Below are 25,790 nucleotides of genomic sequence, written 5' to 3'. Positions count from 1 at the left end.
GGTAGTGGTATGTAGTGTAGTGTGGGAAGACAGTGTTAGTGATATGTAGTGTATTGTGGGAAGACAGTGTTAGTGATATGTAGTGTAGTGTGGGAAGACAGTGTTAGTGGTATGTAGTGTAGTATGGGAAGACAGTGTTAGTGATATGTAGTGTAGTGTGGGAAGACAGTGTTAGTGATATGTAGTGTAGTGTGGGAAGATAGTGTTAGTGATATGTAGTGTAGTGTGGGAAGACAGTGATATGTAGTGTGGGAAGACAGTGTTAGTGATATGTAGTGTAGTGTGGGAAGACAGTGTTAGTGATACGTAGTGTAGTGTGGGTAGACAGTGTTAGTGGTGTAAAGTGTAGTGTGGGAAGACAGTGTTAGTGATATGTAGTGTGAGAAGACAGTGTTAGTGGTGTAAAGTGTAGTGTGGGTAGACAGTGTTAGTGATATGTTGTGTGGGAGAACAGGATTAGTTATATGTAGTGTAGTGTGGGAAGACAGTGTTAGTGATATGTAGTGTGTGAAGACAGTGTTAGTGATATGTAGTGTAGTGTGGGAAGACAGTGTTAGTGATATGAAGTGTAGTGTGGGAAGACAGTGTTAGTGATATGTAGTGTAGTGTGGGAAGACAGTGTTAGTGATATGTAGTGTAATGTGGGTAGACAGTGTTAGTGATATGTAGTGTAATGTGGGAAGACAGTGTTAGTTATATGTAGTGTGATGTGGGAAGACAGTGTTAGTGAAATGCAGTGTAGTGTGAGAAGACAGTGTTGGTGATATGTAGTGTGGGAAGACAGTGTTAGTGATATGTAGTGTGATGTGGGAAGACAGTGTTAGTGATATGAAGTGTAGTGTGAGAAGACAGTGTTGGTGATATGTAGTGTGGGAAGACAGTGTTAGTGATATGTAGTGTGATGTGGGTAGACAGTGTTAGTGATATGAAGTGTAGTGTGGGACGACAGTGTTAGTGATATGTAGTGTAATGTGGGAAGACAGGGTTAGTTATATGTAGTGTGATGTGGGAAGACAGTGTTAGTGATATGTAGTGTAGTGTGGGTAGACAGTGTTAGTGATATGAAGTGTAGTGTGGGACGACAGTGTTAGTGATATGTAGTGTAATGTGGGAAGACAGGGTTAGTGATATGTAGTGTGATGTGGGAAGACAGTGTTAGTGGTGTAAAGTGTAGTGTGGGAAGACAGTGTTAGTGATATGTAGTGTACTGTGGGAAGACAGTGTTAGTGATATGTAGTGTGGGAAGACAGTGTTAGTGATATGTAGTGTAATGTGGGTAGACAGTGTTAGTGATATGTAGTGTAGTGTGGGAAGACAGTGTTAGTGATATGTAGTGTGGTGTGGGAAGACAGTGTTAGTGATATGTAGTGTGGGAAGACAGTGTTAGTGATATGTAGTGTGGGAAGACAGTGTTAGTGATATGTAGTGTAGTGTGAGAAGACAGTGTTAGTGGTGTAAAGTGTAGTGTGGGTAGACAGTGTTAGTGATATGTAGTGTGGGAGGACAGGATTAGTTATATGTAGTGTAGTGTGGGAAGACAGTGTTAGTGATATGTAGTGTGGGAAGACAGTGTTAGTGATATGTAGTGTAGTGTGGGAAGACAGTGTTAGTGATATGTAGTGTAGTGTGGGAAGACAGTGTTAGTGATATGTAGTGTAGTGTGGGTAGACAGTGTTCGTGGTGTAAAGTGTAGTGTGGGAAGACAGTGTTAGTGATATGTAGTGTACTGTGGGAAGACAGTGTTAGTGATATGTAGTGTGGTGTGGGAAGACAGTGTTAGTGATATGTAGTGTGGGAAGACAGTGTTAGTGATATGTAGTGTGGGAAGACAGTGTTAGTGGTGTAAAGTGTAGTGTGGGTAGACAGTGTTAGTGGTGTAAAGTGTAGTGTGAGAAGACAGTGTTAGTGGTGTAAAGTGTAGTGTGGGTAGACAGTGTTAGTGATATGTAGTGTGGTGTGGGAAGACAGTGTTAGCGATATGTAGTGTAGTGTGGGAAGACAGTGTTAGTGATATGTAGTGTAGTGTGGGAAGACAGTGTTAGTGATATGTAGTGTAGTGTGGGAAGACAGTGTTAGTGATATGTAGTGTAGTGTGGGAAGACAGTGTTAGTGATATGTAGTGTAGTGTGGGCAGACAGTGGTAGTGGTATGTAGTGTAGTGTGGGAAGACAGTGTTAGTGATATGTAGTGTATTGTGGGAAGACAGTGTTAGTGATATGTAGTGTAGTGTGGGAAGACAGTGTTAGTGGTATGTAGTGTAGTATGGGAAGACAGTGTTAGTGATATGTAGTGTAGTGTGGGAAGACAGTGTTAGTGATATGTAGTGTAGTGTGGGAAGATAGTGTTAGTGATATGTAGTGTAGTGTGGGAAGACAGTGATATGTAGTGTGGGAAGACAGTGTTAGTGATATGTAGTGTAGTGTGGGAAGACAGTGTTAGTGATACGTAGTGTAGTGTGGGTAGACAGTGTTAGTGGTGTAAAGTGTAGTGTGGGAAGACAGTGTTAGTGATATGTAGTGTGAGAAGACAGTGTTAGTGGTGTAAAGTGTAGTGTGGGTAGACAGTGTTAGTGATATGTTGTGTGGGAGAACAGGATTAGTTATATGTAGTGTAGTGTGGGAAGACAGTGTTAGTGATATGTAGTGTGTGAAGACAGTGTTAGTGATATGTAGTGTAGTGTGGGAAGACAGTGTTAGTGATATGAAGTGTAGTGTGGGAAGACAGTGTTAGTGATATGTAGTGTAGTGTGGGAAGACAGTGTTAGTGATATGTAGTGTAATGTGGGTAGACAGTGTTAGTGATATGTAGTGTAATGTGGGAAGACAGTGTTAGTTATATGTAGTGTGATGTGGGAAGACAGTGTTAGTGAAATGCAGTGTAGTGTGAGAAGACAGTGTTGGTGATATGTAGTGTGGGAAGACAGTGTTAGTGATATGTAGTGTGATGTGGGAAGACAGTGTTAGTGATATGAAGTGTAGTGTGAGAAGACAGTGTTGGTGATATGTAGTGTGGGAAGACAGTGTTAGTGATATGTAGTGTGATGTGGGTAGACAGTGTTAGTGATATGAAGTGTAGTGTGGGACGACAGTGTTAGTGATATGTAGTGTAATGTGGGAAGACAGGGTTAGTTATATGTAGTGTGATGTGGGAAGACAGTGTTAGTGATATGTAGTGTAGTGTGGGTAGACAGTGTTAGTGATATGAAGTGTAGTGTGGGACGACAGTGTTAGTGATATGTAGTGTAATGTGGGAAGACAGGGTTAGTGATATGTAGTGTGATGTGGGAAGACAGTGTTAGTGGTGTAAAGTGTAGTGTGGGAAGACAGTGTTAGTGATATGTAGTGTACTGTGGGAAGACAGTGTTAGTGATATGTAGTGTGGGAAGACAGTGTTAGTGATATGTAGTGTAATGTGGGTAGACAGTGTTAGTGATATGTAGTGTAGTGTGGGAAGACAGTGTTAGTGATATGTAGTGTGGTGTGGGAAGACAGTGTTAGTGATATGTAGTGTGGGAAGACAGTGTTAGTGATATGTAGTGTGGGAAGACAGTGTTAGTGATATGTAGTGTAGTGTGAGAAGACAGTGTTAGTGGTGTAAAGTGTAGTGTGGGTAGACAGTGTTAGTGATATGTAGTGTGGGAGGACAGGATTAGTTATATGTAGTGTAGTGTGGGAAGACAGTGTTAGTGATATGTAGTGTGGGAAGACAGTGTTAGTGATATGTAGTGTAGTGTGGGAAGACAGTGTTAGTGATATGTAGTGTAGTGTGGGAAGACAGTGTTAGTGATATGTAGTGTAGTGTGGGTAGACAGTGTTCGTGGTGTAAAGTGTAGTGTGGGAAGACAGTGTTAGTGATATGTAGTGTACTGTGGGAAGACAGTGTTAGTGATATGTAGTGTGGGAAGACAGTGTTAGTGATATGTAGTGTGGGAAGACAGTGTTAGTGGTGTAAAGTGTAGTGTGGGTAGACAGTGTTAGTGGTGTAAAGTGTAGTGTGAGAAGACAGTGTTAGTGGTGTAAAGTGTAGTGTGGGTAGACAGTGTTAGTGATATGTAGTGTGGTGTGGGAAGACAGTGTTAGCGATATGTAGTGTAGTGTGGGAAGACAGTGTTAGTGATATGTAGTGTAGTGTGGGAAGACAGTGTTAGTGATATGTAGTGTAGTGTGGGAAGACAGTGTTAGTGATATGTAGTGTAGTGTGGGAAGACAGTGTTAGTGATATGTAGTGTAGTGTGGGCAGACAGTGGTAGTGGTATGTAGTGTAGTGTGGGAAGACAGTGTTAGTGATATGTAGTGTATTGTGGGAAGACAGTGTTAGTGATATGTAGTGTAGTGTGGGAAGACAGTGTTAGTGGTATGTAGTGTAGTATGGGAAGACAGTGTTAGTGATATGTAGTGTAGTGTGGGAAGACAGTGTTAGTGATATGTAGTGTAGTGTGGGAAGATAGTGTTAGTGATATGTAGTGTAGTGTGGGAAGACAGTGATATGTAGTGTGGGAAGACAGTGTTAGTGATATGTAGTGTAGTGTGGGAAGACAGTGTTAGTGATACGTAGTGTAGTGTGGGTAGACAGTGTTAGTGGTGTAAAGTGTAGTGTGGGAAGACAGTGTTAGTGATATGTAGTGTGAGAAGACAGTGTTAGTGGTGTAAAGTGTAGTGTGGGTAGACAGTGTTAGTGATATGTTGTGTGGGAGGACAGGATTAGTTATATGTAGTGTAGTGTGGGAAGACAGTGTTAGTGATATGTAGTGTGTGAAGACAGTGTTAGTGATATGTAGTGTAGTGTGGGAAGACAGTGTTAGTGATATGAAGTGTAGTGTGGGAAGACAGTGTTAGTGATATGTAGTGTAGTGTGGGAAGACAGTGTTAGTGATATGTAGTGTAATGTGGGTAGACAGTGTTAGTGATATGTAGTGTAATGTGGGAAGACAGTGTTAGTTATATGTAGTGTGATGTGGGAAGACAGTGTTAGTGAAATGCAGTGTAGTGTGAGAAGACAGTGTTGGTGATATGTAGTGTGGGAAGACAGTGTTAGTGATATGTAGTGTGATGTGGGAAGACAGTGTTAGTGATATTAAGTGTATTGTGAGAAGACAGTGTTGGTGATATGTAGTGTGGGAAGACAGTGTTAGTGATATGTAGTGTGATGTGGGTAGACAGTGTTAGTGATATGAAGTGTAGTGTGGGACGACAGTGTTAGTGATATGTAGTGTAATGTGGGAAGACAGGGTTAGTTATATGTAGTGTGATGTGGGAAGACAGTGTTAGTGATATGTAGTGTAGTGTGGGTAGACAGTGTTAGTGATATGAAGTGTAGTGTGGGACGACAGTGTTAGTGATATGTAGTGTAATGTGGGAAGACAGGGTTAGTGATATGTAGTGTGATGTGGGAAGACAGTGTTAGTGGTGTAAAGTGTAGTGTGGGAAGACAGTGTTAGTGATATGTAGTGTACTGTGGGAAGACAGTGTTAGTGATATGTAGTGTGGGAAGACAGTGTTAGTGATATGTAGTGTAATGTGGGTAGACAGTGTTAGTGATATGTAGTGTAGTGTGGGAAGACAGTGTTAGTGATATGTAGTGTGGTGTGGGAAGACAGTGTTAGTGATATGTAGTGTGGGAAGACAGTGTTAGTGATATGTAGTGTGGGAAGACAGTGTTAGTGATATGTAGTGTAGTGTGAGAAGACAGTGTTAGTGGTGTAAAGTGTAGTGTGGGTAGACAGTGTTAGTGATATGTAGTGTGGGAGGACAGGATTAGTTATATGTAGTGTAGTGTGGGAAGACAGTGTTAGTGATATGTAGTGTGGGAAGACAGTGTTAGTGATATGTAGTGTCGTGTGGGAAGACAGTGTTAGTGATATGTAGTGTAGTGTGGGAAGACAGTGTTAGTGATATGTAGTGTAGTGTGGGTAGACAGTGTTCGTGGTGTAAAGTGTAGTGTGGGAAGACAGTGTTAGTGATATGTAGTGTACTGTGGGAAGACAGTGTTAGTGATATGTAGTGTGGTGTGGGAAGACAGTGTTAGTGATATGTAGTGTGGGAAGACAGTGTTAGTGATATGTAGTGTGGGAAGACAGTGTTAGTGGTGTAAAGTGTAGTGTGGGTAGACAGTGTTAGTGGTGTAAAGTGTAGTGTGAGAAGACAGTGTTAGTGGTGTAAAGTGTAGTGTGGGTAGACAGTGTTAGTGATATGTAGTGTGGTGTGGGAAGACAGTGTTAGTGATATGTAGTGTAGTGTGGGAAGACAGTGTTAGTGATATGTAGTGTAGTGTGGGAAGACAGTGTTAGTGATATGTAGTGTAGTGTGGGAAGACAGTGTTAGTGATATGTAGTGTAGTGTGGGAAGACAGTGTTAGTGATATGTAGTGTAGTGTGGGCAGACAGTGGTAGTGGTATGTAGTGTAGTGTGGGAAGACAGTGTTAGTGATATGTAGTGTATTGTGGGAAGACAGTGTTAGTGATATGTAGTGTAGTGTGGGAAGACAGTGTTAGTGGTATGTAGTGTAGTATGGGAAGACAGTGTTAGTGATATGTAGTGTAGTGTGGGAAGACAGTGTTAGTGATATGTAGTGTAGTGTGGGAAGATAGTGTTAGTGATATGTAGTGTAGTGTGGGAAGACAGTGTTAGTGATACGTAGTGTAGTGTGGGTAGACAGTGTTAGTGGTGTAAAGTGTAGTGTGGGAAGACAGTGTTAGTGATATGTAGTGTGAGAAGACAGTGTTAGTGGTGTAAAGTGTAGTGTGGGTAGACAGTGTTAGTGATATGTTGTGTGGGAGGACAGGATTAGTTATATGTAGTGTAGTGTGGGAAGACAGTGTTAGTGATATGTAGTGTGTGAAGACAGTGTTAGTGATATGTAGTGTAGTGTGGGAAGACAGTGTTAGTGATATGAAGTGTAGTGTGGGAAGACAGTGTTAGTGATATGTAGTGTAGTGTGGGAAGACAGTGTTAGTGATATGTAGTGTAATGTGGGTAGACAGTTTTAGTGATATGTAGTGTAATGTGGGAAGACAGTGTTAGTTATATGTAGTGTGATGTGGGAAGACAGTGTTAGTGAAATGCAGTGTAGTGTGAGAAGACAGTGTTGGTGATATGTAGTGTGGGAAGACAGTGTTAGTGATATGTAGTGTGATGTGGGAAGACAGTGTTAGTGATATGAAGTGTAGTGTGAGAAGACAGTGTTGGTGATATGTAGTGTGGGAAGACAGTGTTAGTGATATGTAGTGTGATGTGGGTAGACAGTGTTAGTGATATGAAGTGTAGTGTGGGACGACAGTGTTAGTGATATGTAGTGTAATGTGGGAAGACAGGGTTAGTTATATGTAGTGTGATGTGGGAAGACAGTGTTAGTGATATGTAGTGTAGTGTGGGTAGACAGTGTTAGTGATATGAAGTGTAGTGTGGGACGACAGTGTTAGTGATATGTAGTGTAATGTGGGAAGACAGGGTTAGTGATATGTAGTGTGATGTGGGAAGACAGTGTTAGTGGTGTAAAGTGTAGTGTGGGAAGACAGTGTTAGTGATATGTAGTGTACTGTGGGAAGACAGTGTTAGTGATATGTAGTGTGGTGTGGGAAGACAGTGTTAGTGATATGTAGTGTAATGTGGGTAGACAGTGTTAGTGATATGTAGTGTAGTGTGGGAAGACAGTGTTAGTGATATGTAGTGTGGTGTGGGAAGACAGTGTTAGTGATATGTAGTGTGGGAAGACAGTGTTAGTGATATGTAGTGTGGGAAGACAGTGTTAGTGATATGTAGTGTAGTGTGAGAAGACAGTGTTAGTGGTGTAAAGTGTAGTGTGGGTAGACAGTGTTAGTGATATGTAGTGTGGGAGGACAGGATTAGTTATATGTAGTGTAGTGTGGGAAGACAGTGTTAGTGATATGTAGTGTGGGAAGACAGTGTTAGTGATATGTAGTGTAGTGTGGGAAGACAGGATTAGTTATATGTAGTGTAGTGTGGGAAGACAGTGTTAGTGATATGTAGTGTGGGAAGACAGTGTTAGTGATATGTAGTGTAATGTGGGTAGACAGTGTTAGTGATATGTAGTGTAGTGTGGGAAGACAGTGTTAGTGATATGTAGTGTGGTGTGGGAAGACAGTGTTAGTGATATGTAGTGTGGGAAGACAGTGTTAGTGATATGTAGTGTGGGAAGACAGTGTTAGTGATATGTAGTGTAGTGTGAGAAGACAGTGTTAGTGGTGTAAAGTGTAGTGTGGGTAGACAGTGTTAGTGATATGTAGTGTGGGAGGACAGGATTAGTTATATGTAGTGTAGTGTGGGAAGACAGTGTTAGTGATATGTAGTGTGGGAAGACAGTGTTAGTGATATGTAGTGTAGTGTGGGAAGACAGTGTTAGTGATATGTAGTGTAGTGTGGGAAGACAGTGTTAGTGATATGTAGTGTAGTGTGGGTAGACAGTGTTCGTGGTGTAAAGTGTAGTGTGGGAAGACAGTGTTAGTGATATGTAGTGTACTGTGGGAAGACAGTGTTAGTGATATGTAGTGTGGTGTGGGAAGACAGTGTTAGTGATATGTAGTGTGGGAAGACAGTGTTAGTGATATGTAGTGTGGGAAGACAGTGTTAGTGGTGTAAAGTGTAGTGTGGGTAGACAGTGTTAGTGGTGTAAAGTGTAGTGTGAGAAGACAGTGTTAGTGGTGTAAAGTGTAGTGTGGGTAGACAGTGTTAGTGATATGTAGTGTGGTGTGGGAAGACAGTGTTAGTGATATGTAGTGTAGTGTGGGAAGACAGTGTTAGTGATATGTAGTGTAGTGTGGGAAGACAGTGTTAGTGATATGTAGTGTAGTGTGGGAAGACAGTGTTAGTGATATGTAGTGTAGTGTGGGAAGACAGTGTTAGTGATATGTAGTGTAGTGTGGGCAGACAGTGGTAGTGGTATGTAGTGTAGTGTGGGAAGACAGTGTTAGTGATATGTAGTGTATTGTGGGAAGACAGTGTTAGTGATATGTAGTGTAGTGTGGGAAGACAGTGTTAGTGGTATGTAGTGTAGTATGGGAAGACAGTGTTAGTGATATGTAGTGTAGTGTGGGAAGACAGTGTTAGTGATATGTAGTGTAGTGTGGGAAGATAGTGTTAGTGATATGTAGTGTGGGAAGACAGGGTTAGTGATGTAAAGGGTTATGTAGTGTAGTGTGGGAAGACAGTGTTAGTGATATGTAGTGTGGGAAGACAGTGTTAGGGGTATGTAGTGTAGTGTGGGAAGACAGTATTACTGGTATGTAGTGTAGTGTGGGAAGACAGCATTACTGGTATGTAGTGTAGTGTGGGAAGACAGTATTACTGGTATGTAGTGTAGTGTGGGAAGACAGTATTACTGGTATGTAGTGTAGTGTGGGAAGACAGTGTTAGTGGTATGTAGTGTAGTGTGGGAAGACAGTGTTAGTGGTATGTAGTGTAGTGTGGGAAGACAGTGTTAATGGTATGTAGTGTAGTGTGGGTAGACAGTGTTAATGGTATGTAGTGTAGTGTGGGAAGACAGTGTTAGTGGTATGTAGTGTAGTGTGGGAAGACAGTGTTAGTGGTATGTAGTGTAGTGTGGGAAGACAGTGTTAATGGTATGTAGTGTAGTGTGGGAAGACAGTGTTAGTGGTATGTAGTGTAGTGTGGGAAGACAGTGTTAATGGTATGTAGTGTAGTGTGGGAAGACAGTGTTAGTGATATGTAGTGTGGGAAGACAGTGTTAGTGATATTTAGTGTAGTGTGGGAAGACAGTGTTACTGGTATGTAATGTAGTGTGGAAAGATAGTGTTAGTGGTATGTAGTGTAGTGTGGAAAGACAGGGTTAGTGGTATGAAGTGTAGTGTTGGAAGACAGTGTTAGTGATATGCAGTGAGAGTAGTGGTTCATATACAGTGTTAGTGGTATGTAGTGAGGGTAGTAGTGTATATACAGTGTTAGTGGTATGTAGTGAGGGTAGTAGTGTATATACAGTGTTAGTGGTATGTAGTGAGGGTAGTAGTTAATATACAGTGTTAGTGGTATGTAGTGAGGGTAGTAGTTAATATACAGTGTTAGTGGTATGTAGTGAGGGTAGTAGTGTATATACAGTGTTAGTGGTATGTAGTGAGGGTAGTAGTGTATATACAGTGTTAGTGGTATGTAGTGAGGGTAGTAGTGTATATACAGTGTTAGTGGTATGTAGTGAGGATAGTAGTGTATATACAGTGTTAGTGGTATGTCTTGAGGGTAGTAGTGTATATACAGTGTTAGTGGTATGTCGTGAGGGTAGTAGTGTATATACAGTGTTAGTGGTATGTAGTGAGGGTAGTAGTTAATATACAGTGTTAGTGGTATGTAGTGAGGGTAGTAGTGTATATACAGTGTTAGTGGTATATAGTGAGGGTAGTAGTTAATATACAGTGTTAGTGGTATGTAGTGATGGTAGTAGTGTATATACAGTGTTAGTGGTATGTAGTGAGGGTAGTAGTGTATATACAGTGTTAGTGGTATGTCGAGAGGGTAGTAGTGTATATACAGTGTTAGTGGTATGTAGTGAGGGTAGTAGTTAATATACAGTGTTAGTGGTATGTAGTGAGGGTAGTAGTGTATATACAGTGTTAGTGGTATGTAGTGAGGGTAGTAGTGTATATACAGTGTTAGTGGTATGTAGTGAGGGTAGTAGTGTATATACAGTGTTAGTGGTATGTAGTGAGGGTAGTAGTTAATATACAGTGTTAGTGGTATGTAGTGATGGTAGTAGTGTATATACAGTGTTAGTGGTATGTCGTGAGGGTAGTAGTGTATGTACAGTGTAATTAGTATGTCGTGAGGGTAGTAGTGTATGTACAGTGTTATTGGTATGTCGTGAGGGTAGTAGTGTATATACAGTGTTAGTGGTATGTCTTGAGGGTAGTAGTGTATATACAGTGTTAGTGGTATGTAGTGAGGGTAGTAGTGTATATACAGTGTTCGTGGTATGTAGTGAGGGTAGTAGTTAATATACAGTATTAGTGGTATGTAGTGATGGTAGTAGTGTATATACAGTGTTAGTGGTATGTAGTGAGGGTAGTAGTGTATATACAGTGTTAGTGGTATGTCGTGAGGGTAGTAGTGTATATACAGTGTTAGTGGTATGTAGTGAGGGTAGTAGTGTATATACAGTGTTAGTGGTATGTTGTGAGAGTAGTAGTGTATATACAGTGTTAGTGGTATGTGGTGAGGTTAGTAGTGTATATACAGTGTTATTGGTATGTCGTGAGGGTAGTAGTGTATGTACAGTGTTATTGGTATGCAGTGAGGGTATTAGTGTATATACAGTGTTAGTGGTATGTAGTGAGGGTAGTAGTTAATATACAGTGTTAGTGGTATGTAGTGAGGGTAGTAGTGTATATACAGTGTTAGTGGTATGTAGTGAGGGTAGTAGTTAATATACAGTGTTAGTGGTATGTCGTGAGGGTAGTAGTGTATATACAGTGTTAGTGGTATGTAGTGAGGGTAGTAGTTAATATACAGTGTTAGTGGTATGTAGTGAGGGTAGTAGTGTATATACAGTGTTAGTGGTATGTAGTGATGGTAGTAGTTAATATACAGTGTTAGTGGTATGTAGTGAGGGTAGTAGTGTATATACAGTGTTAGTGGTATGTAGTGAGGGTAGTAGTTAATATACAGTAGGCTGGTGTAATGCTAGTGTATCATGGTGTGTTGTATGTCTCTCTCACTTCCCCCCTCTACTTCCCCTAGCTCACACCATCTTGAACACAGAGTGCTAAACCCAACACTTACTGTCAATGAGACTATTAATATTACTCTAATGCTTTCTCACTCAATGTTACACTGTCACACAACACACAGACTGACATTTTAGTAATTTAGCAGACCCTCTTATCCAGAGCACCTTATAACAGAAATTAGAGCTAAGTGCTTGTAGATTTGAACCAGCGACCTTTGTGTTACTGACCCAAAGCACTTAACTGCTAGGCTACCTGCCACCCATACTTTCACACACACACACACACACACACACACACACACACACACACACACACACACACACACACACACACACACACACACACACACACACACACACACACACACACACACACACACACACACACACACACACACACACACACACACACACACACAATATATCTATAGGTGCTGTAATAATACTAACATAATAATACTATCACGTGACAGTGACAAAACTGCAGTATCTGAAGTGTTCTGGTGGTGGTTTAGATACATCTTTACTCTGATACATACGGAACGGCTCAGTAGGCCCATAATATAGTACTATCGCAGCACTGGCAACATTCTCTGTGATGACAGCAAACTTCCATTTTAACTGCCCCACTGTAAGGCACATAACTACTGATACGTGTCAGCCTTTATAGTCTCTCCTCTCGCTGCCGTGGGAACAAGACAAGCTATTCTCAGAAGCCTTACCACTACCTAATGAATAGGTGTATGTATGTGCCATAGAAACGGATGTCTATTTAACCTTCATTTAACAGGGCAAATCAGTTAAGAACAAATTATTTTTTACAATGACGGCCTACCAGGGAACAGTGGGTTAACTGCCTTGTTCAGGGGCAGAACGACATATTTTTACCTTGTCAGTTCAGGGATTCAATCTAGCAACCTTTCGGTTACTGGCCCAATGCTCTAACCACTAGGCTACCTGCCGCCCAGTCTCACAAACTGTACTGTATACTGCTGTATACAGTTGCATAGTGCACAGCATGATATGCCTTGCCATTACATGTTCTATGCATTCTGTTTCTATGGTGTGTTCTCCCAGGGTTATTTTGGGTGAAACTGACCTCAACTGTACCTTCACTTCCTGCTGAAGGAGATCACTGTGGTGCCAAGGAGGGGTCTGGGAAATGAAGTCTACTGATGAAACGTTTAAACTTTCCATTCATATTTCACTACTGCTATGAAATCATTCAATGAAAAAAACTGTAGAGTCATTGGACTACAACTGTCTGTAAATCTGTGGCAGGTCAGTAGTGTTCTGTGATAATCCTGTCAGTTAACAAACTGCACACTGAAACCCTAACATTATGACTGTATTCACAATGAATACTGACAATCAGCTGTGTTGTCTGTGTGCAATTCAAGGCATAGATGAGACACTGTAGTTCACCCCTCAAGTCAACTATTCACCTGAGTAACCTCATTCTCTATCCAGTGGGGATACTGTACTACATGACACCATAATATGATGTGTCATCCCGTCACCGTGGTCTGGTCACAGGAATGTACAGGGAGGTTGATTTTAAAAAGCCCTATTCATCACTGTCCACGTCGATGTGAGAAATGACAAGGTGCTTCATCGCATGAATCATTCCCATCAAATGGATACGCACGCACATACCGTAAATGGTCCACTGTGATGTTATCTATACCTGATTATTCATGACATGCAGTAATACTATTGACATTTGTTGATAGGTTTCATCTCTTAATTTGAAATTTAATTTGAAATTAAAACGTGACAATCTATATGTAGGCTAAAGACCACTTCTAATGGTGTTATGTAGGACACATAACTAAAGTGCACCTTTAGGTTCTCTGTTTAAACAGATAGCAAATACTTGTACAGAAAACACACACACCCACCCACACACTGCATCCCTGTCCACCCTGGAGAGACGCGTCTGACCTTTCTCTCTGCCTGCGACAGACATCTACACCTTCATCCTCTCCTCCCCTCTCCTCCCTCCATCCATCTCCCTCTCTTTGATGTGCTCTCATTAGCCATGCTCATTAGACCCAGTGGTGCTAATCAATTGGCTCAGCCCAGATACACACACACACACACACACACACACACACACACACACACACACACACACACACACACACACACACACACACACACACACACACACACACACACACACACACACACACACACACACACACACACACACACACACACACACACCACACACACACACACACACACACACACGCACACACGCACACACACAGACAGACAGACAAACACACACACACACACGCAAAAACACACACGGCGAGCTTAATTGGGCCGTGCTAATGAAGGCAGGGAGAGGCACAGACACTCACCTTCTACCCACATATTGCAGAAGTCCATGGTTGCTAGAGCTGCTGTCTTGGTCATATCTGTCTGAGTGTCTGAGTCCCCTTCTTTCTCTAACTGTCTCTGTCTCTCTCTCTCTCTCTCTCACCCAATCGAGGAGTGATAAAAATCATTCTCCCTCTTGTTGTCCACGCCCCCACACATGCCCCACCCCTCCCCACATCCGTACAGAGAGAGAGAGAGAAAGAGAAAGAGAAGAGGAAGTAAACAAAAGAAGAGTAGGAAGTGGGGTCAGAAAGAGAAAGGGGGACACGCGAGGTTAAAGAGTGGGAGAGGGTGAGATCTAAGAAATCGAGGAGGAGAAAGAAGAGGGGGAAGACTATCAGTGGAAAGTGACAGAGTGTCTGGAAACTGTCACTCACAGCTCAGAGAAAACAACGCTATGGCTGACACTACTGCAGTCACACTGCAGAAAAATGATATTCTACCTAGATTCTTTAGTATTGTATTGAGATAATTAAGTGAAAATGAGTTGATATCGCTCACCCAGAAAATGCATTTACTTGTTTCAAGCTGATTTTGCTTACCCAGGAAATGTCTTTTTTTGTTTCAAGCCTTTTTGTAGGTTAAAGTAGGAGAAATGGTCTGCCACACTAAGATAATTCACCTTGGTAAGATGAAAAAAGATTATGTATCTTACCCCACTTGTATCAAGCCTTTTTAGGTTAAAATCAGCTACATGATCTGCCTGTTTACCTCTAGTCAACACACTGTAAGAGATATCTAGCTGAGATCTAAATGTTTTCCAGCGCACTACTTTTATTAACCTTTATTTAACCAGTCAGTTAGGAACAAGTTCTTATTTACAATGACGGTCTGCTCCGGCCAAACCCAGACGACGCTGTGCCAATTGTGCACCGCCCTATGGGTCTCCCAATCACAGCCGGTTGTGATACAGCCTGGAATCAAACCTTAGACCGCTGCGCCACTTGGGAGACCAAACTACCAGGCCAGTTAGAGACTTAACCCATCATATGCCATACAATAAGACAGGGCTTATACATGCTTATAACAAGTCATATAGCATTATACCTGCTGTCGACTTTAAGTCAAGTGTTACCAAACATTTAATTCACATGCTCAACAGTTTTCATTATATTGGCACTTTTGTTGGTTCTACCTACTCAGACTGTTGTTCACTGTCACATGAGGTGGGAGATGTGAGCCATCACAACATCCCCATAAACCACTACCCCTCTCACCCCCACTCCTCCAACGGAGGAAAAATTGAGTAAGTGCAGCACTATCGCTGACCAACCAGCTTGAGTTCACTACCACTGTGGAAATATGGGTTTCTCTGAAGTAGCATGAGTCAGCCACATGGTGGCAGTATTGGCAATCAATTCCACTTACAGATGCAGACAGCATCCATCCAAGGCCAAGCAGAGGGAACTGTGCCACCCCCCCATTCTCTCTCTCTCTCTCTCTCTCTCTCTCTCTCTCTCTCTCTCTCTCTCTCTCTCTCTCTCTCTCTCTCTCTCTCTCTCTCTCTCTCTCTCTCTCTCTCTCTCTCTCTCTCTCTCTCTCTCTCTCTTCACTAATTCAAAAACTATCGAGAGGAGAGCTCTCAAGTTTGCATGTGTGTGTGTGTTAGAAGGTGGTGACCGCAGCAGTCATGGTTGTCCAGAGACAGTGACAGACTGTGTGGGGAGGGGGTGTGTCTATGGGTCAGAGGTCGTCTGGGCAGCCTGGATTTGGCCGTGGCCCTACTACCACCATCCCCCCTCTCCAGTGTGTGTGTGTGTGTGTGTGTGTGTCATGTCCAGGGACAAGGGGGTCCTTCCTGCCTTTGAGGAGGTCTAAGCCTTGGTTACCATGACAACCAGACCCAGCGACACTCCATTCTGGGTAATCTGAGGATGCTGGGGTAAGACGCCCTTATTTGGGCAACATAATATCACAGACATTACATAATAACATAATGATTAGGAACCAATACAATGACATACAACATCAAATAAAGAAATCCTTTCATGGAATTTCAGAAACACACTGTTGTACTTGATTAATAATAACTCAGTTATTCATGAAATTGTATCGATTTAACTATATATATTTTAATACGGAATAAAAACACATACACAGAAAAAAATCACACACACACACACACACACACACACACACACACACACACACACACACACACACACACACACACACACACACACACACACACACACACACACACACACACACACACACACACACACACACACACACACACACACTAACAATATGATAGTGGGACCCCAGGGAGGGGGATGGGGAGGCTGGGGCCTTCTGAGTAACATCAATCATCCTGCTGTCACTGAGAGAGAGAGGGAGGGGTGGGGGAGGGGAGGAGGTAGGGAAGGGGATGAGGGGAGGAGGGAGGGAGGGGGAGAGAGGTAAAGAGATAGAGAGAGAGGAAATGAGGGAGGAGAGAGGTAAAGAGATAGAGAGAGAGGGAAGGAGGGAGGGAGAGAGGTAAAGAGATAGAGAGAGAGGGAAGGAGGGAGGGGGGAGAGAGGTAAAGAGATAGAGAGAGAGGGAAGGAGGGAGGGGGAGAGAGGTAAAGAGATAGAGAGAGGGAAAGAGGGAGGGGAGAGAGGTAAAGAGATAGAGAGAGGGGAAGGAGGGAGGGGAGAGAGGTAAAGAGATAGAGAGAGAGGGAAGGAGGGAGGGAGAGAGGTAAAGAGATAAAGAGAGGGGGAAGGAGGGAGGGGGAGAGAGGTAAAGAGATAGAGAGGGAAGGAGGGGGAGAGAGGTAAAGAGATAGAGAGGGAAGGAGGGAGAGAGGTAAAGAGATAGGGAGGGAAGGAGGGGGAGAGAGGTAAAGAGATAGAGAGGGAAGGAGGGAAGGAGGGGGAGAGAGGTAAAGAGATAGAGAGAGAGGGAAGGAGGGGGAGAGGTAAAGAGATAAAGATAGGGGGAAGGAGGGAGGGGGAGAGAGGTAAAGAGATAGAGAGGGAAGGAGGGAAGGAGGGGGAGAGAGGTAAAGAGATAGAGAGAGAGGGAAGGAGGGGGAGAGAGGTAAAGAGAGAGAGGGAAGGAGGGGGAGAGGTAAAGAGAGAGAGGGAAGGAGGGGGAGAGGTAAAGAGATAGAGAGAGAGGGAAGGAGGGGGAGAGAGGTAAAGAGAGAGAGGGAAGGAGGGGGAGAGGTAAAGAGAGAGAGGGAAGGAGGGGGAGAGGTAAAGAGATAGAGAGAGGGGGAAGGAGGAGACAGGTACAGAGATAAAGAGAAAGGGAAGGAGGGGAGAGAGGTAAAGAGATAGAGAGAGGGAATGAGGGAGTGGGGGAGAGGGGTAAAGAGATAAGGAGGGAAGGAGGGGGAGAGAGGTAAAGAGATATAAGGAGGGGAAGAGAGATAAAGAGATAGAGAGGGAAGGAGGGAAGGAGGGGAGAGAGGTAAAGAGATAGAGAGAGAGGGAAGGAGGGGAGAGAGGTAAAGAGAGAGAGGGAAGGAGGGGGAGAGGTAAAGAGATAGAGAGAGAGGGAAGGAGGGGGAGACAGGTACAGAGATAAAGAGAGAGGGAAGGAGGGAGGGGGAGAGGTAAAGAGATAGAGAGAGAGGGAAGGAGGGGGAGAGAGGTAAAGAGAGAGAGGGAAGGAGGGGGAGAGAGGTAAAGAGAAAGAGAGAGAGGGAAGGAGGAGACAGGTACAGAGATAAAGAGAAAGGGAAGGAGGGGGAGAGAGGTAAAGAGATAGAGAGAGGGAAGGAGGGAGGGGGAGAGAGGTAAAGAGATAAAGATAGGGGGAAGGAGGGAGGGGGAGAGAGGTAAAGAGATAGAGAGGGAAGGAGGGAAGGAGGGGGAGAGAGGTAAAGAGATAGAGAGAGAGGGGAGGAGGGGAGAGAGGTAAAGAGAGAGAGGGAAGGAGGGGGAGAGGTAAAGAGATAGAGGGGGAAGGAGGGAGGGGAGAGAGGTAAAGAGATAGAGAGGGAAGGAGGGGGAGCGAGGTAAAGAGATAGAGAGAGAGGGAAGGAGGGGGAGAGAGGTAAAGAGAGAGGGGAAGGAGGGGGAGAGGTAAAGAGATAGAGAGAGGGGGAAGGAGGGAGGGGGAGAGAGGTAAAGAGAGAGAGGGAAGGAGGGGGAGAGGTAAAGAGATAGAGAGAGGGGGAAGGAGGGAGGGGGATAGAGGTAAAGAGATAGAGAGGGAAGGAGGGAAGGAGGGGGAGCGAGGTAAAGAGATAGAGAGAGAGGGAAGGAGGGGAGAGAGGTAAAGAGAGAGAGGGAAGGAGGGGAGAGGTAAAGAGATAGAGAGGGAAGGAGGGAAGGAGGGGGAGAGAGGTAAAGAGATAGAGAGAGAGGGGAGGAGGGGGAGAGAGGTAAAGAGAGAGAGGGAAGGAGGGGGAGAGGTAAAGAGATAGAGAGAGGGGGAAGGAGGGAGGGGGAGAGAGGTAAAGAGAGAGAGGGAAGGAGGGGGAGAGGTAAAGAGATAAAGATAGGGGGAAGGAGGGAGGGGGAGAGAGGTAAAGAGATAGAGAGGGAAGGAGGGAAGGAGGGGGAGAGAGGTAAAGAGATAGAGGGGGAAGGAGGGAGGGGGAGAGAGGTAAAGAGATAGAGAGGGAAGGAGGGAAGGAGGGGGAGCGAGGTAAAGAGATAGAGAGAGAGGGAAGGAGGGGAGAGAGGTAAAGAGAGAGAGGGAAGGAGGGGAGAGGTAAAGAGATAGAGAGAGGGGGAAGGAGGGAGGGGGAGAGGTAAAGAGAGAGAGGGAAGGAGGGGGAGAGGTAAAGAGATAAAGAGAGGGGGGGAAGGAGGGAGGGGGAGAGAGGTAAAGAGATAAGGAGGGAAGGAGGGGGAGAGAGGTAAAGAGATAGAGAGAGAGGGAAGGAGGGGGAGAGAGGTAAAGAGAGAGAGGAAGGAGGGGGAGAGGTAAAGAGATAGAGAGAGAGGGAAGGAGGGGGAGACAGGTACAGAGATAAAGAGAGAGGGAAGGAGGGAGGGGGAGAGGTAAAGAGATAGAGAGAGAGGGAAGGAGGGGGAGAGAGGTAAAGAGAGAGAGGGAAGGAGGGGGAGAGAGGTAAAGAGAAAGAGAGAGAGGGAAGGAGGAGGAGACAGGTACAGAGATAAAGAGAAAGGGAAGGAGGGGGAGAGAGGTAAAGAGATAGAGAGAGGGAATGAGGGAGTGGGGGGAGAGGGGTAAAGAGATAAGGAGGGAAGGAGGGGGAGAGAGGTAAAGAGATATAAGGAGGGGAAGAGAGATAAAGAGATAAAGCGAGAGGGAAGGAGGGACGGAGAGAGGTAAAGGAGAGAGGTAAAGAGATAAAGAGAGAAGGAAGGAGGGAAGGAGGGGGAGAGAGGTAAAGAGATAGAGAGAGGGAAGGAGGGGGAGAGAGATAAAGAGATAGAGAGAGGGAAGGAGGGAAGGAGGTGGAGACAGGTACAGAGATGAAGAGAGAAGGAAGAAGGGAAGTAGGGGGAGAGAGGTAAAGAGATAAAGAGAGAAGGAAGGAGGGAAGAGAGGTAAAGAGAGGCAAAGAGATTGAGAGAGGGAAGGAGGGAAGGAGGGAAGGAGGGGGAGAGAGGTAAAGAGATAAAGAGAGAAGGAAGGAGGGAAGGAGGGGGAGAGAGGTAAAGAGAGGTAAAGAGATTGAGAGAGGGAAGGAGGGAAGGAGGGGGAGAGAGGTAAAGAGATAAAGAGAGAAGGAAGGAGGGAAGGAGGGGGAGAGAGGTAAAGAGATAGAGAGAGGGAAGGAGGGAAGGAGGGGGAGAGAGGTAAAGAGATAAAGAGAGAAGGAAGGAGGGAATGAGGGGGAGAGAGGTAAAGAGATAGAGAGAGGGAAGGAGGGAAGGAGGGGAGAGAGGTAAAGAGATAAAGAGAGAAGGAAGGAGGGAATGAGGGGGAGAGAGGTAAAGAGATAAAGAGAGAAGGAAGGAGGGAATGAGGGGGAGCGAGGTAAAGAGATAAAGAGAGAGGGAAGGAGGGGGAGAGAGGTAAAGAGATAGAGAGAGAGGGAAGGAGAGGTGTCCAGAATGGGTCAGTACAGGGACCATTCGACATCTCTCTGGAGCTCCCATCTATTGTACAGCCACCACAGGGGAGCCCAGAGCAGATACACACATTCTCATCTTTACACTGGTGTTGGACCAACAATGTGTGTTTGTCTCACCACTGTGTGTGTGTGTGTGTGTGTGTGTGTGTGTGTGTGTGTGTGTGTGTGTGTGTGTGTGTGTGTGTGTGTGTGTGTGTGTGTGTGTGTGTGTGTGTGTGTGTGTGTGTGTGCGTGTGCGTGTGCGTGGAGGTCCAGGATTATAAACTGTGCTGGTAGGAGGGTGAGAGGTTTAGGTGGTGTATAGAAACCAGCAGGGGGTGAGAACTAGATGATACCTGTCTCTACCATGTGCCCAGTAATAACACACAGTCCAGCTAGTTGAGACTGACAGAACTCTGTCAGAGCTGTAAGGGCAGACTGAAAGACAAAGTGTTATCATTACCTGGCTATAGGATGAGGAGATATCATGGTCAGTTGGATAGTAAATCATTTGTATTGTTTATCACCTACAAATTTAAATGATGGTGCAGTATCTTTCTCTGTGTCATCCGTTCCATCCTCCTCCTCTTTCACCTTCACCAGGCCGTCCTCTATCTCTCTCCTCGTCTTTCACCTTCACCAGGCCCTCCTCTATCTCTCTCCTCCTCTATCACCGTCACCAGGCCCTCCTCTATCTCTCTCCTCCTCTATCACCGTCACCAGGCCCTCCTCTATCTTTCTCCTCCTCGTTCACCTTCACCAGGCCCTCCTCTCTCTCTCTCCTCCTCTTTCACCTTCACCAGGCCCTCCTCTATCTCTCTCCTCGTCTTTCACCTTCACCAGGCCCTCCTCTATCTCTCTCCTCCTCTATCACCGTCACCAGGCCCTCCTCTATCTTTCTCCTCCTCTTTCACCTTCACCAGGCCCTCCTCTCTCTCTCTCCTCCTCTTTCACCTTCACCGGGCCGTCCTCTATCTCGCTTCTCCTCTTTCACCTTCACCAGGCCCTCCTCTATCTCTTGCCTCCTCTTTCACCTTCACCAGGCCCTCCTCTATCTCTCTCCTCGTCTTTCACCTTCACCAGGCCTTCCTCTCTCTCTCCTCCTCTATCTCTCTCCTCCTCTATCACCGTCACCAGGCCCTCCTCTATCTTTCTCCTCCTCTTTCACCTTCACCAGGCCCTCCTCTATCTCTCTCCTCCTCTTTCACCTTCACCGGGCCATCCTCTATCTCACTCCTCCTCTTTCACCTTCAGCAGGCCCTCCTCTATCTCTTGCCTCCTCTTTCACCTTCACCAGGCCCTCCTCTATCTCTCGCCTCCTCTTTCACCTTCACCAGGCCCTCCTCTATCTCTCTCCTCCTCTTTCACCTTCACCAGGCCCTCCTCTATCTCTCGACTCCTCTTTCACCTTCAGCAGGCCCTCCTCTATCTCTTGCCTCCTCTTTCACCTTCACCAGGCCCTCCTCTATCTCTCGCCTCCTCTTTCACCTTCACCAGGCCCTCCTCTATCTCTCTCCTCCTCTTTCACCTTCACCAGACCCACCTCTATCTCTCTCCTCCTATTTCACCTTCACGAGGCCCTCCTCTGTCGGAGATCTTTGTGGGCTATACTCGGCCTTGTCTCAGGATGGTAAGTTGGTGGTTGAAGATTTCCCTCTAGTGGTGTGGGGGCTGTGCTTTGGCAAAGTGGGTGGGGTTATATCCTTCCTGTTTGGCCCTGTCCGGGGGTGTCCTCGGATGGGGCCACAGTGTCTCCTGACCCCTCCTGTCTCAGCCTCCAGTATTTATGCTGCAGTAGTTTATGTGTCGGGGGCTGGGGTCAGTTTGTTTATCTGGAGTACTTCTCCTGTCCTATTCAGGTGTCCTGTGTGAATCTAAGTGTGCGTTCTATAATTCTCTCCTTCTCTCTTTCTTTCTCTCTCTCGGAGGACCTGAGCCCTAGGACCATGACCCAGAACTACCTGACATGATGACTCCTTGCTGTCCCCAGTCCACCTGGCCAGGCTGCTGCTCCAGTTTCAACTGGCCTGGGCCCTAGGACCATGTCCCAGGACTACCTGACATGAGGACTCCTTGCTGTCCCCAGTCCACCTGGCCATGCTCCTGCTCCAGTTTCAACTGTTCTGCCTTACTATTATTCAACCATGCTGGTCATTTATGAACATTTGAACATCTTGGCCACGTTCTGTTATAATCTCCACCCGGCACAGCCAGAAGAGGACTGGCCACCCCACATATGCTCTCTCTAATTCTCTCTTTCTTTCTCTCTCTCGGAGGACCTGAGCCCTAGGACCGTGCCCCAGGACTACCTGACATGATGGCTCCTTGCTGTCCCCAGTCCACCTGACTGTGCTGCTGCTCCAGTTTCAACTGTTCTGCCTTATTATTATTTGACCTTGCTGGTCATTTATGAACATTTGAACATCTTGGTCATGTTCTGTTATAATCTCTACCCGGCACAGCCAGAAGAGGACTGGCCACCCCACATAGCCCGGTTCCTCTCTAGGTTTCTTCCTAGGTTTTGGCCTTTCTAGGGAGTTTTTCCTAGCCACCGTGCTTTTACACCTGCATTGTTTGCTGTTTGGGGTTTTAGGCTGGGTTTCTGTACAGCACTTTGAGATATCAGCTGATGTACGAAGGGCTATATAAATAAATTTGATTTGATTTGATCCTCTATCTCTCTCGTCCTCTTTAACCTTCACCAGGCCCTCCTCTATCTCTCTCTTCCTCTTTCACCTTCACCAGGCCCTCCTCTATCTCTCTCCTCCTCTTTCACCTTCACCAGGCCCTCCTCTATCTCGCCTCCTCTTTCACCTTCACCAGACCCACCTCTATCTCTCTCCTCCTATTTCACCGTCACCAGGCCCTCCTCTATCTCTCTCCTCCTCTATCACCGTCACCAGGCCCTCCTCTATCTTTCTCCTCCTCGTTCACCTTCACCAGGCCCTCCTCTCTCTCTCTCCTCCTCTTTCACCTTCACCAGGCCCTCCTCTATCTCTCTCCTCGTCTTTCACCTTCACCAGGCCCTCCTCTATCTCTCTCCTCCTCTATCACCGTCACCAGGCCCTCCTCTATCTTTCTCCTCCTCTTTCACCTTCACCAGGCCCTCCTCTCTCTCTCTCCTCCTCTTTCACCTTCACCGGGCCGTCCTCTATCTCGCTTCTCCTCTTTCACCTTCACCAGGCCCTCCTCTATCTCTTGCCTCCTCTTTCACCTTCACCAGGCCCTCCTCTATCTCTCTCCTCGTCTTTCACCTTCACCAGGCCTTCCTCTCTCTCTCCTCCTCTATCTCTCTCCTCCTCTATCACCGTCACCAGGCCCTCCTCTATCTTTCTCCTCCTCTTTCACCTTCACCAGGCCCTCCTCTATCTCTCTCCTCCTCTTTCACCTTCACCGGGCCATCCTCTATCTCACTCCTCCTCTTTCACCTTCAGCAGGCCCTCCTCTATCTCTTGCCTCCTCTTTCACCTTCACCAGGCCCTCCTCTATCTCTCGCCTCCTCTTTCACCTTCACCAGGCCCTCCTCTATCTCTCTCCTCCTCTTTCACCTTCACCAGGCCCTCCTCTATCTCTCGACTCCTCTTTCACCTTCAGCAGGCCCTCCTCTATCTCTTGCCTCCTCTTTCACCTTCACCAGGCCCTCCTCTATCTCTCGCCTCCTCTTTCACCTTCACCAGGCCCTCCTCTATCTCTCTCCTCCTCTTTCACCTTCACCAGACCCACCTCTATCTCTCTCCTCCTATTTCACCTTCACGAGGCCCTCCTCTGTCGGAGATCTTTGTGGGCTATACTCGGCCTTGTCTCAGGATGGTAAGTTGGTGGTTGAAGATTTCCCTCTAGTGGTGTGGGGGCTGTGCTTTGGCAAAGTGGGTGGGGTTATATCCTTCCTGTTTGGCCCTGTCCGGGGGTGTCCTCGGATGGGGCCACAGTGTCTCCTGACCCCTCCTGTCTCAGCCTCCAGTATTTATGCTGCAGTAGTTTATGTGTCGGGGGGCTGGGGTCAGTTTGTTTATCTGGAGTACTTCTCCTGTCCTATTCAGGTGTCCTGTGTGAATCTAAGTGTGCGTTCTATAATTCTCTCCTTCTCTCTTTCTTTCTCTCTCTCGGAGGACCTGAGCCCTAGGACCATGACCCAGAACTACCTGACATGATGACTCCTTGCTGTCCCCAGTCCACCTGGCCAGGCTGCTGCTCCAGTTTCAACTGGCCTGGGCCCTAGGACCATGTCCCAGGACTACCTGACATGAGGACTCCTTGCTGTCCCCAGTCCACCTGGCCATGCTCCTGCTCCAGTTTCAACTGTTCTGCCTTACTATTATTCAACCATGCTGGTCATTTATGAACATTTGAACATCTTGGCCACGTTCTGTTATAATCTCCACCCGGCACAGCCAGAAGAGGACTGGCCACCCCACATATGCTCTCTCTAATTCTCTCTTTCTTTCTCTCTCTCGGAGGACCTGAGCCCTAGGACCGTGCCCCAGGACTACCTGACATGATGGCTCCTTGCTGTCCCCAGTCCACCTGACTGTGCTGCTGCTCCAGTTTCAACTGTTCTGCCTTATTATTATTTGACCTTGCTGGTCATTTATGAACATTTGAACATCTTGGTCATGTTCTGTTATAATCTCTACCCGGCACAGCCAGAAGAGGACTGGCCACCCCACATAGCCCGGTTCCTCTCTAGGTTTCTTCCTAGGTTTTGGCCTTTCTAGGGAGTTTTTCCTAGCCACCGTGCTTTTACACCTGCATTGTTTGCTGTTTGGGGTTTTAGGCTGGGTTTCTGTACAGCACTTTGAGATATCAGCTGATGTACGAAGGGCTATATAAATAAATTTGATTTGATTTGATCCTCTATCTCTCTCGTCCTCTTTAACCTTCACCAGGCCCTCCTCTATCTCTCTCTTCCTCTTTCACCTTCACCAGGCCCTCCTCTATCTCTCTCCTCCTCTTTCACCTTCACCAGGCCCTCCTCTATCTCGCCTCCTCTTTCACCTTCACCAGACCCACCTCTATCTCTCTCCTCCTATTTCACCGTCACCAGGCCCTCCTCTATCTCTCTCCTCCTCTTTCACCTTCACCAGGCCCTCCTCTATCTCTCTCTTCCTCTTTCACCTTCACTAGGCCCTCCTCTATCTCGCTCCTCCTCTTTCACCTTCAGCAGGCCCTCCTCTATCTCTCTCCTCCTCTTTCACCTTCACCAGGCCCTCCTCTATCTCTCACCTCCTCTTTCACCTTCACCAGGCCCTCCTCTATCTCTCTCCTCCTCTTTCACCTTCACCAGGCCCTCCTCTATCTCTCGACTCCTCTTTCACCTTCACCAGGCCCTCCTCTATCTCTCGCCTCCTCTTTCACCTTCACCAGACCCACCTCTATCTCTCTCCTCCTATTTCACCTTCACGAGGCCCTCCTCTATCTCTCTCCTCCTCTTTCACCTTCACCAGGCCCTCCTCTATCTCTCTCTTCCTCTTTCACCTTCACCAGGCCCTCCTCTATCTCTCTCCTCCTCTTTCACCTTCACCAGGCCCTCCTCTATCTCTCTCCTCCTCTTTCACCTTCACCAGGCCTTCCTCTATCTCTCTCCTCCTCTATCTCTCTCCTCCTCTTTCACCTTCACCAGGCCCTCCTCTATCTCTCGACTCCTCTTTCACCTTCTCCAGGCCCTCCTCTATCTCTCGCCTCCTCTTTCACCTTCACCAGACCCACCTCTATCTCTCTCCTCCTATTTCACCTTCACGAGGCC

General features: G+C 45.9%; 1 protein-coding gene across 9 annotated transcripts in view; it reads right to left on the bottom strand.

The window, feature by feature from the left end:
* LOC124006310 (POU domain, class 2, transcription factor 2-like) overlaps nucleotides 1-14,172 on the bottom strand; it is a 60,518-nt gene extending 46,346 nt beyond the window's left edge. For all 9 annotated transcript variants that reach the window (XM_046316246.1, XM_046316247.1, XM_046316248.1 and 6 more), the window contains exon 1: nucleotides 14,061-14,172. In XM_046316246.1, coding sequence (XP_046172202.1) covers nucleotides 14,061-14,115 — 55 coding nt within the window. In that variant the 5' untranslated portion in view covers nucleotides 14,116-14,172. The remainder of the gene's footprint in view (nucleotides 1-14,060) is intronic.
* Nucleotides 14,173-25,790: the final 11,618 nt, after the last annotated feature.

Source organism: Oncorhynchus gorbuscha, linkage group LG19 (assembly GCF_021184085.1).
Source record: "Oncorhynchus gorbuscha isolate QuinsamMale2020 ecotype Even-year linkage group LG19, OgorEven_v1.0, whole genome shotgun sequence".
NCBI classification, from domain to species: domain Eukaryota; kingdom Metazoa; phylum Chordata; class Actinopteri; order Salmoniformes; family Salmonidae; genus Oncorhynchus; species Oncorhynchus gorbuscha.
The sequence above is the reverse complement of the archived record's forward strand: the minus strand, read 5'-3'. Positions and strand labels throughout refer to the sequence as shown.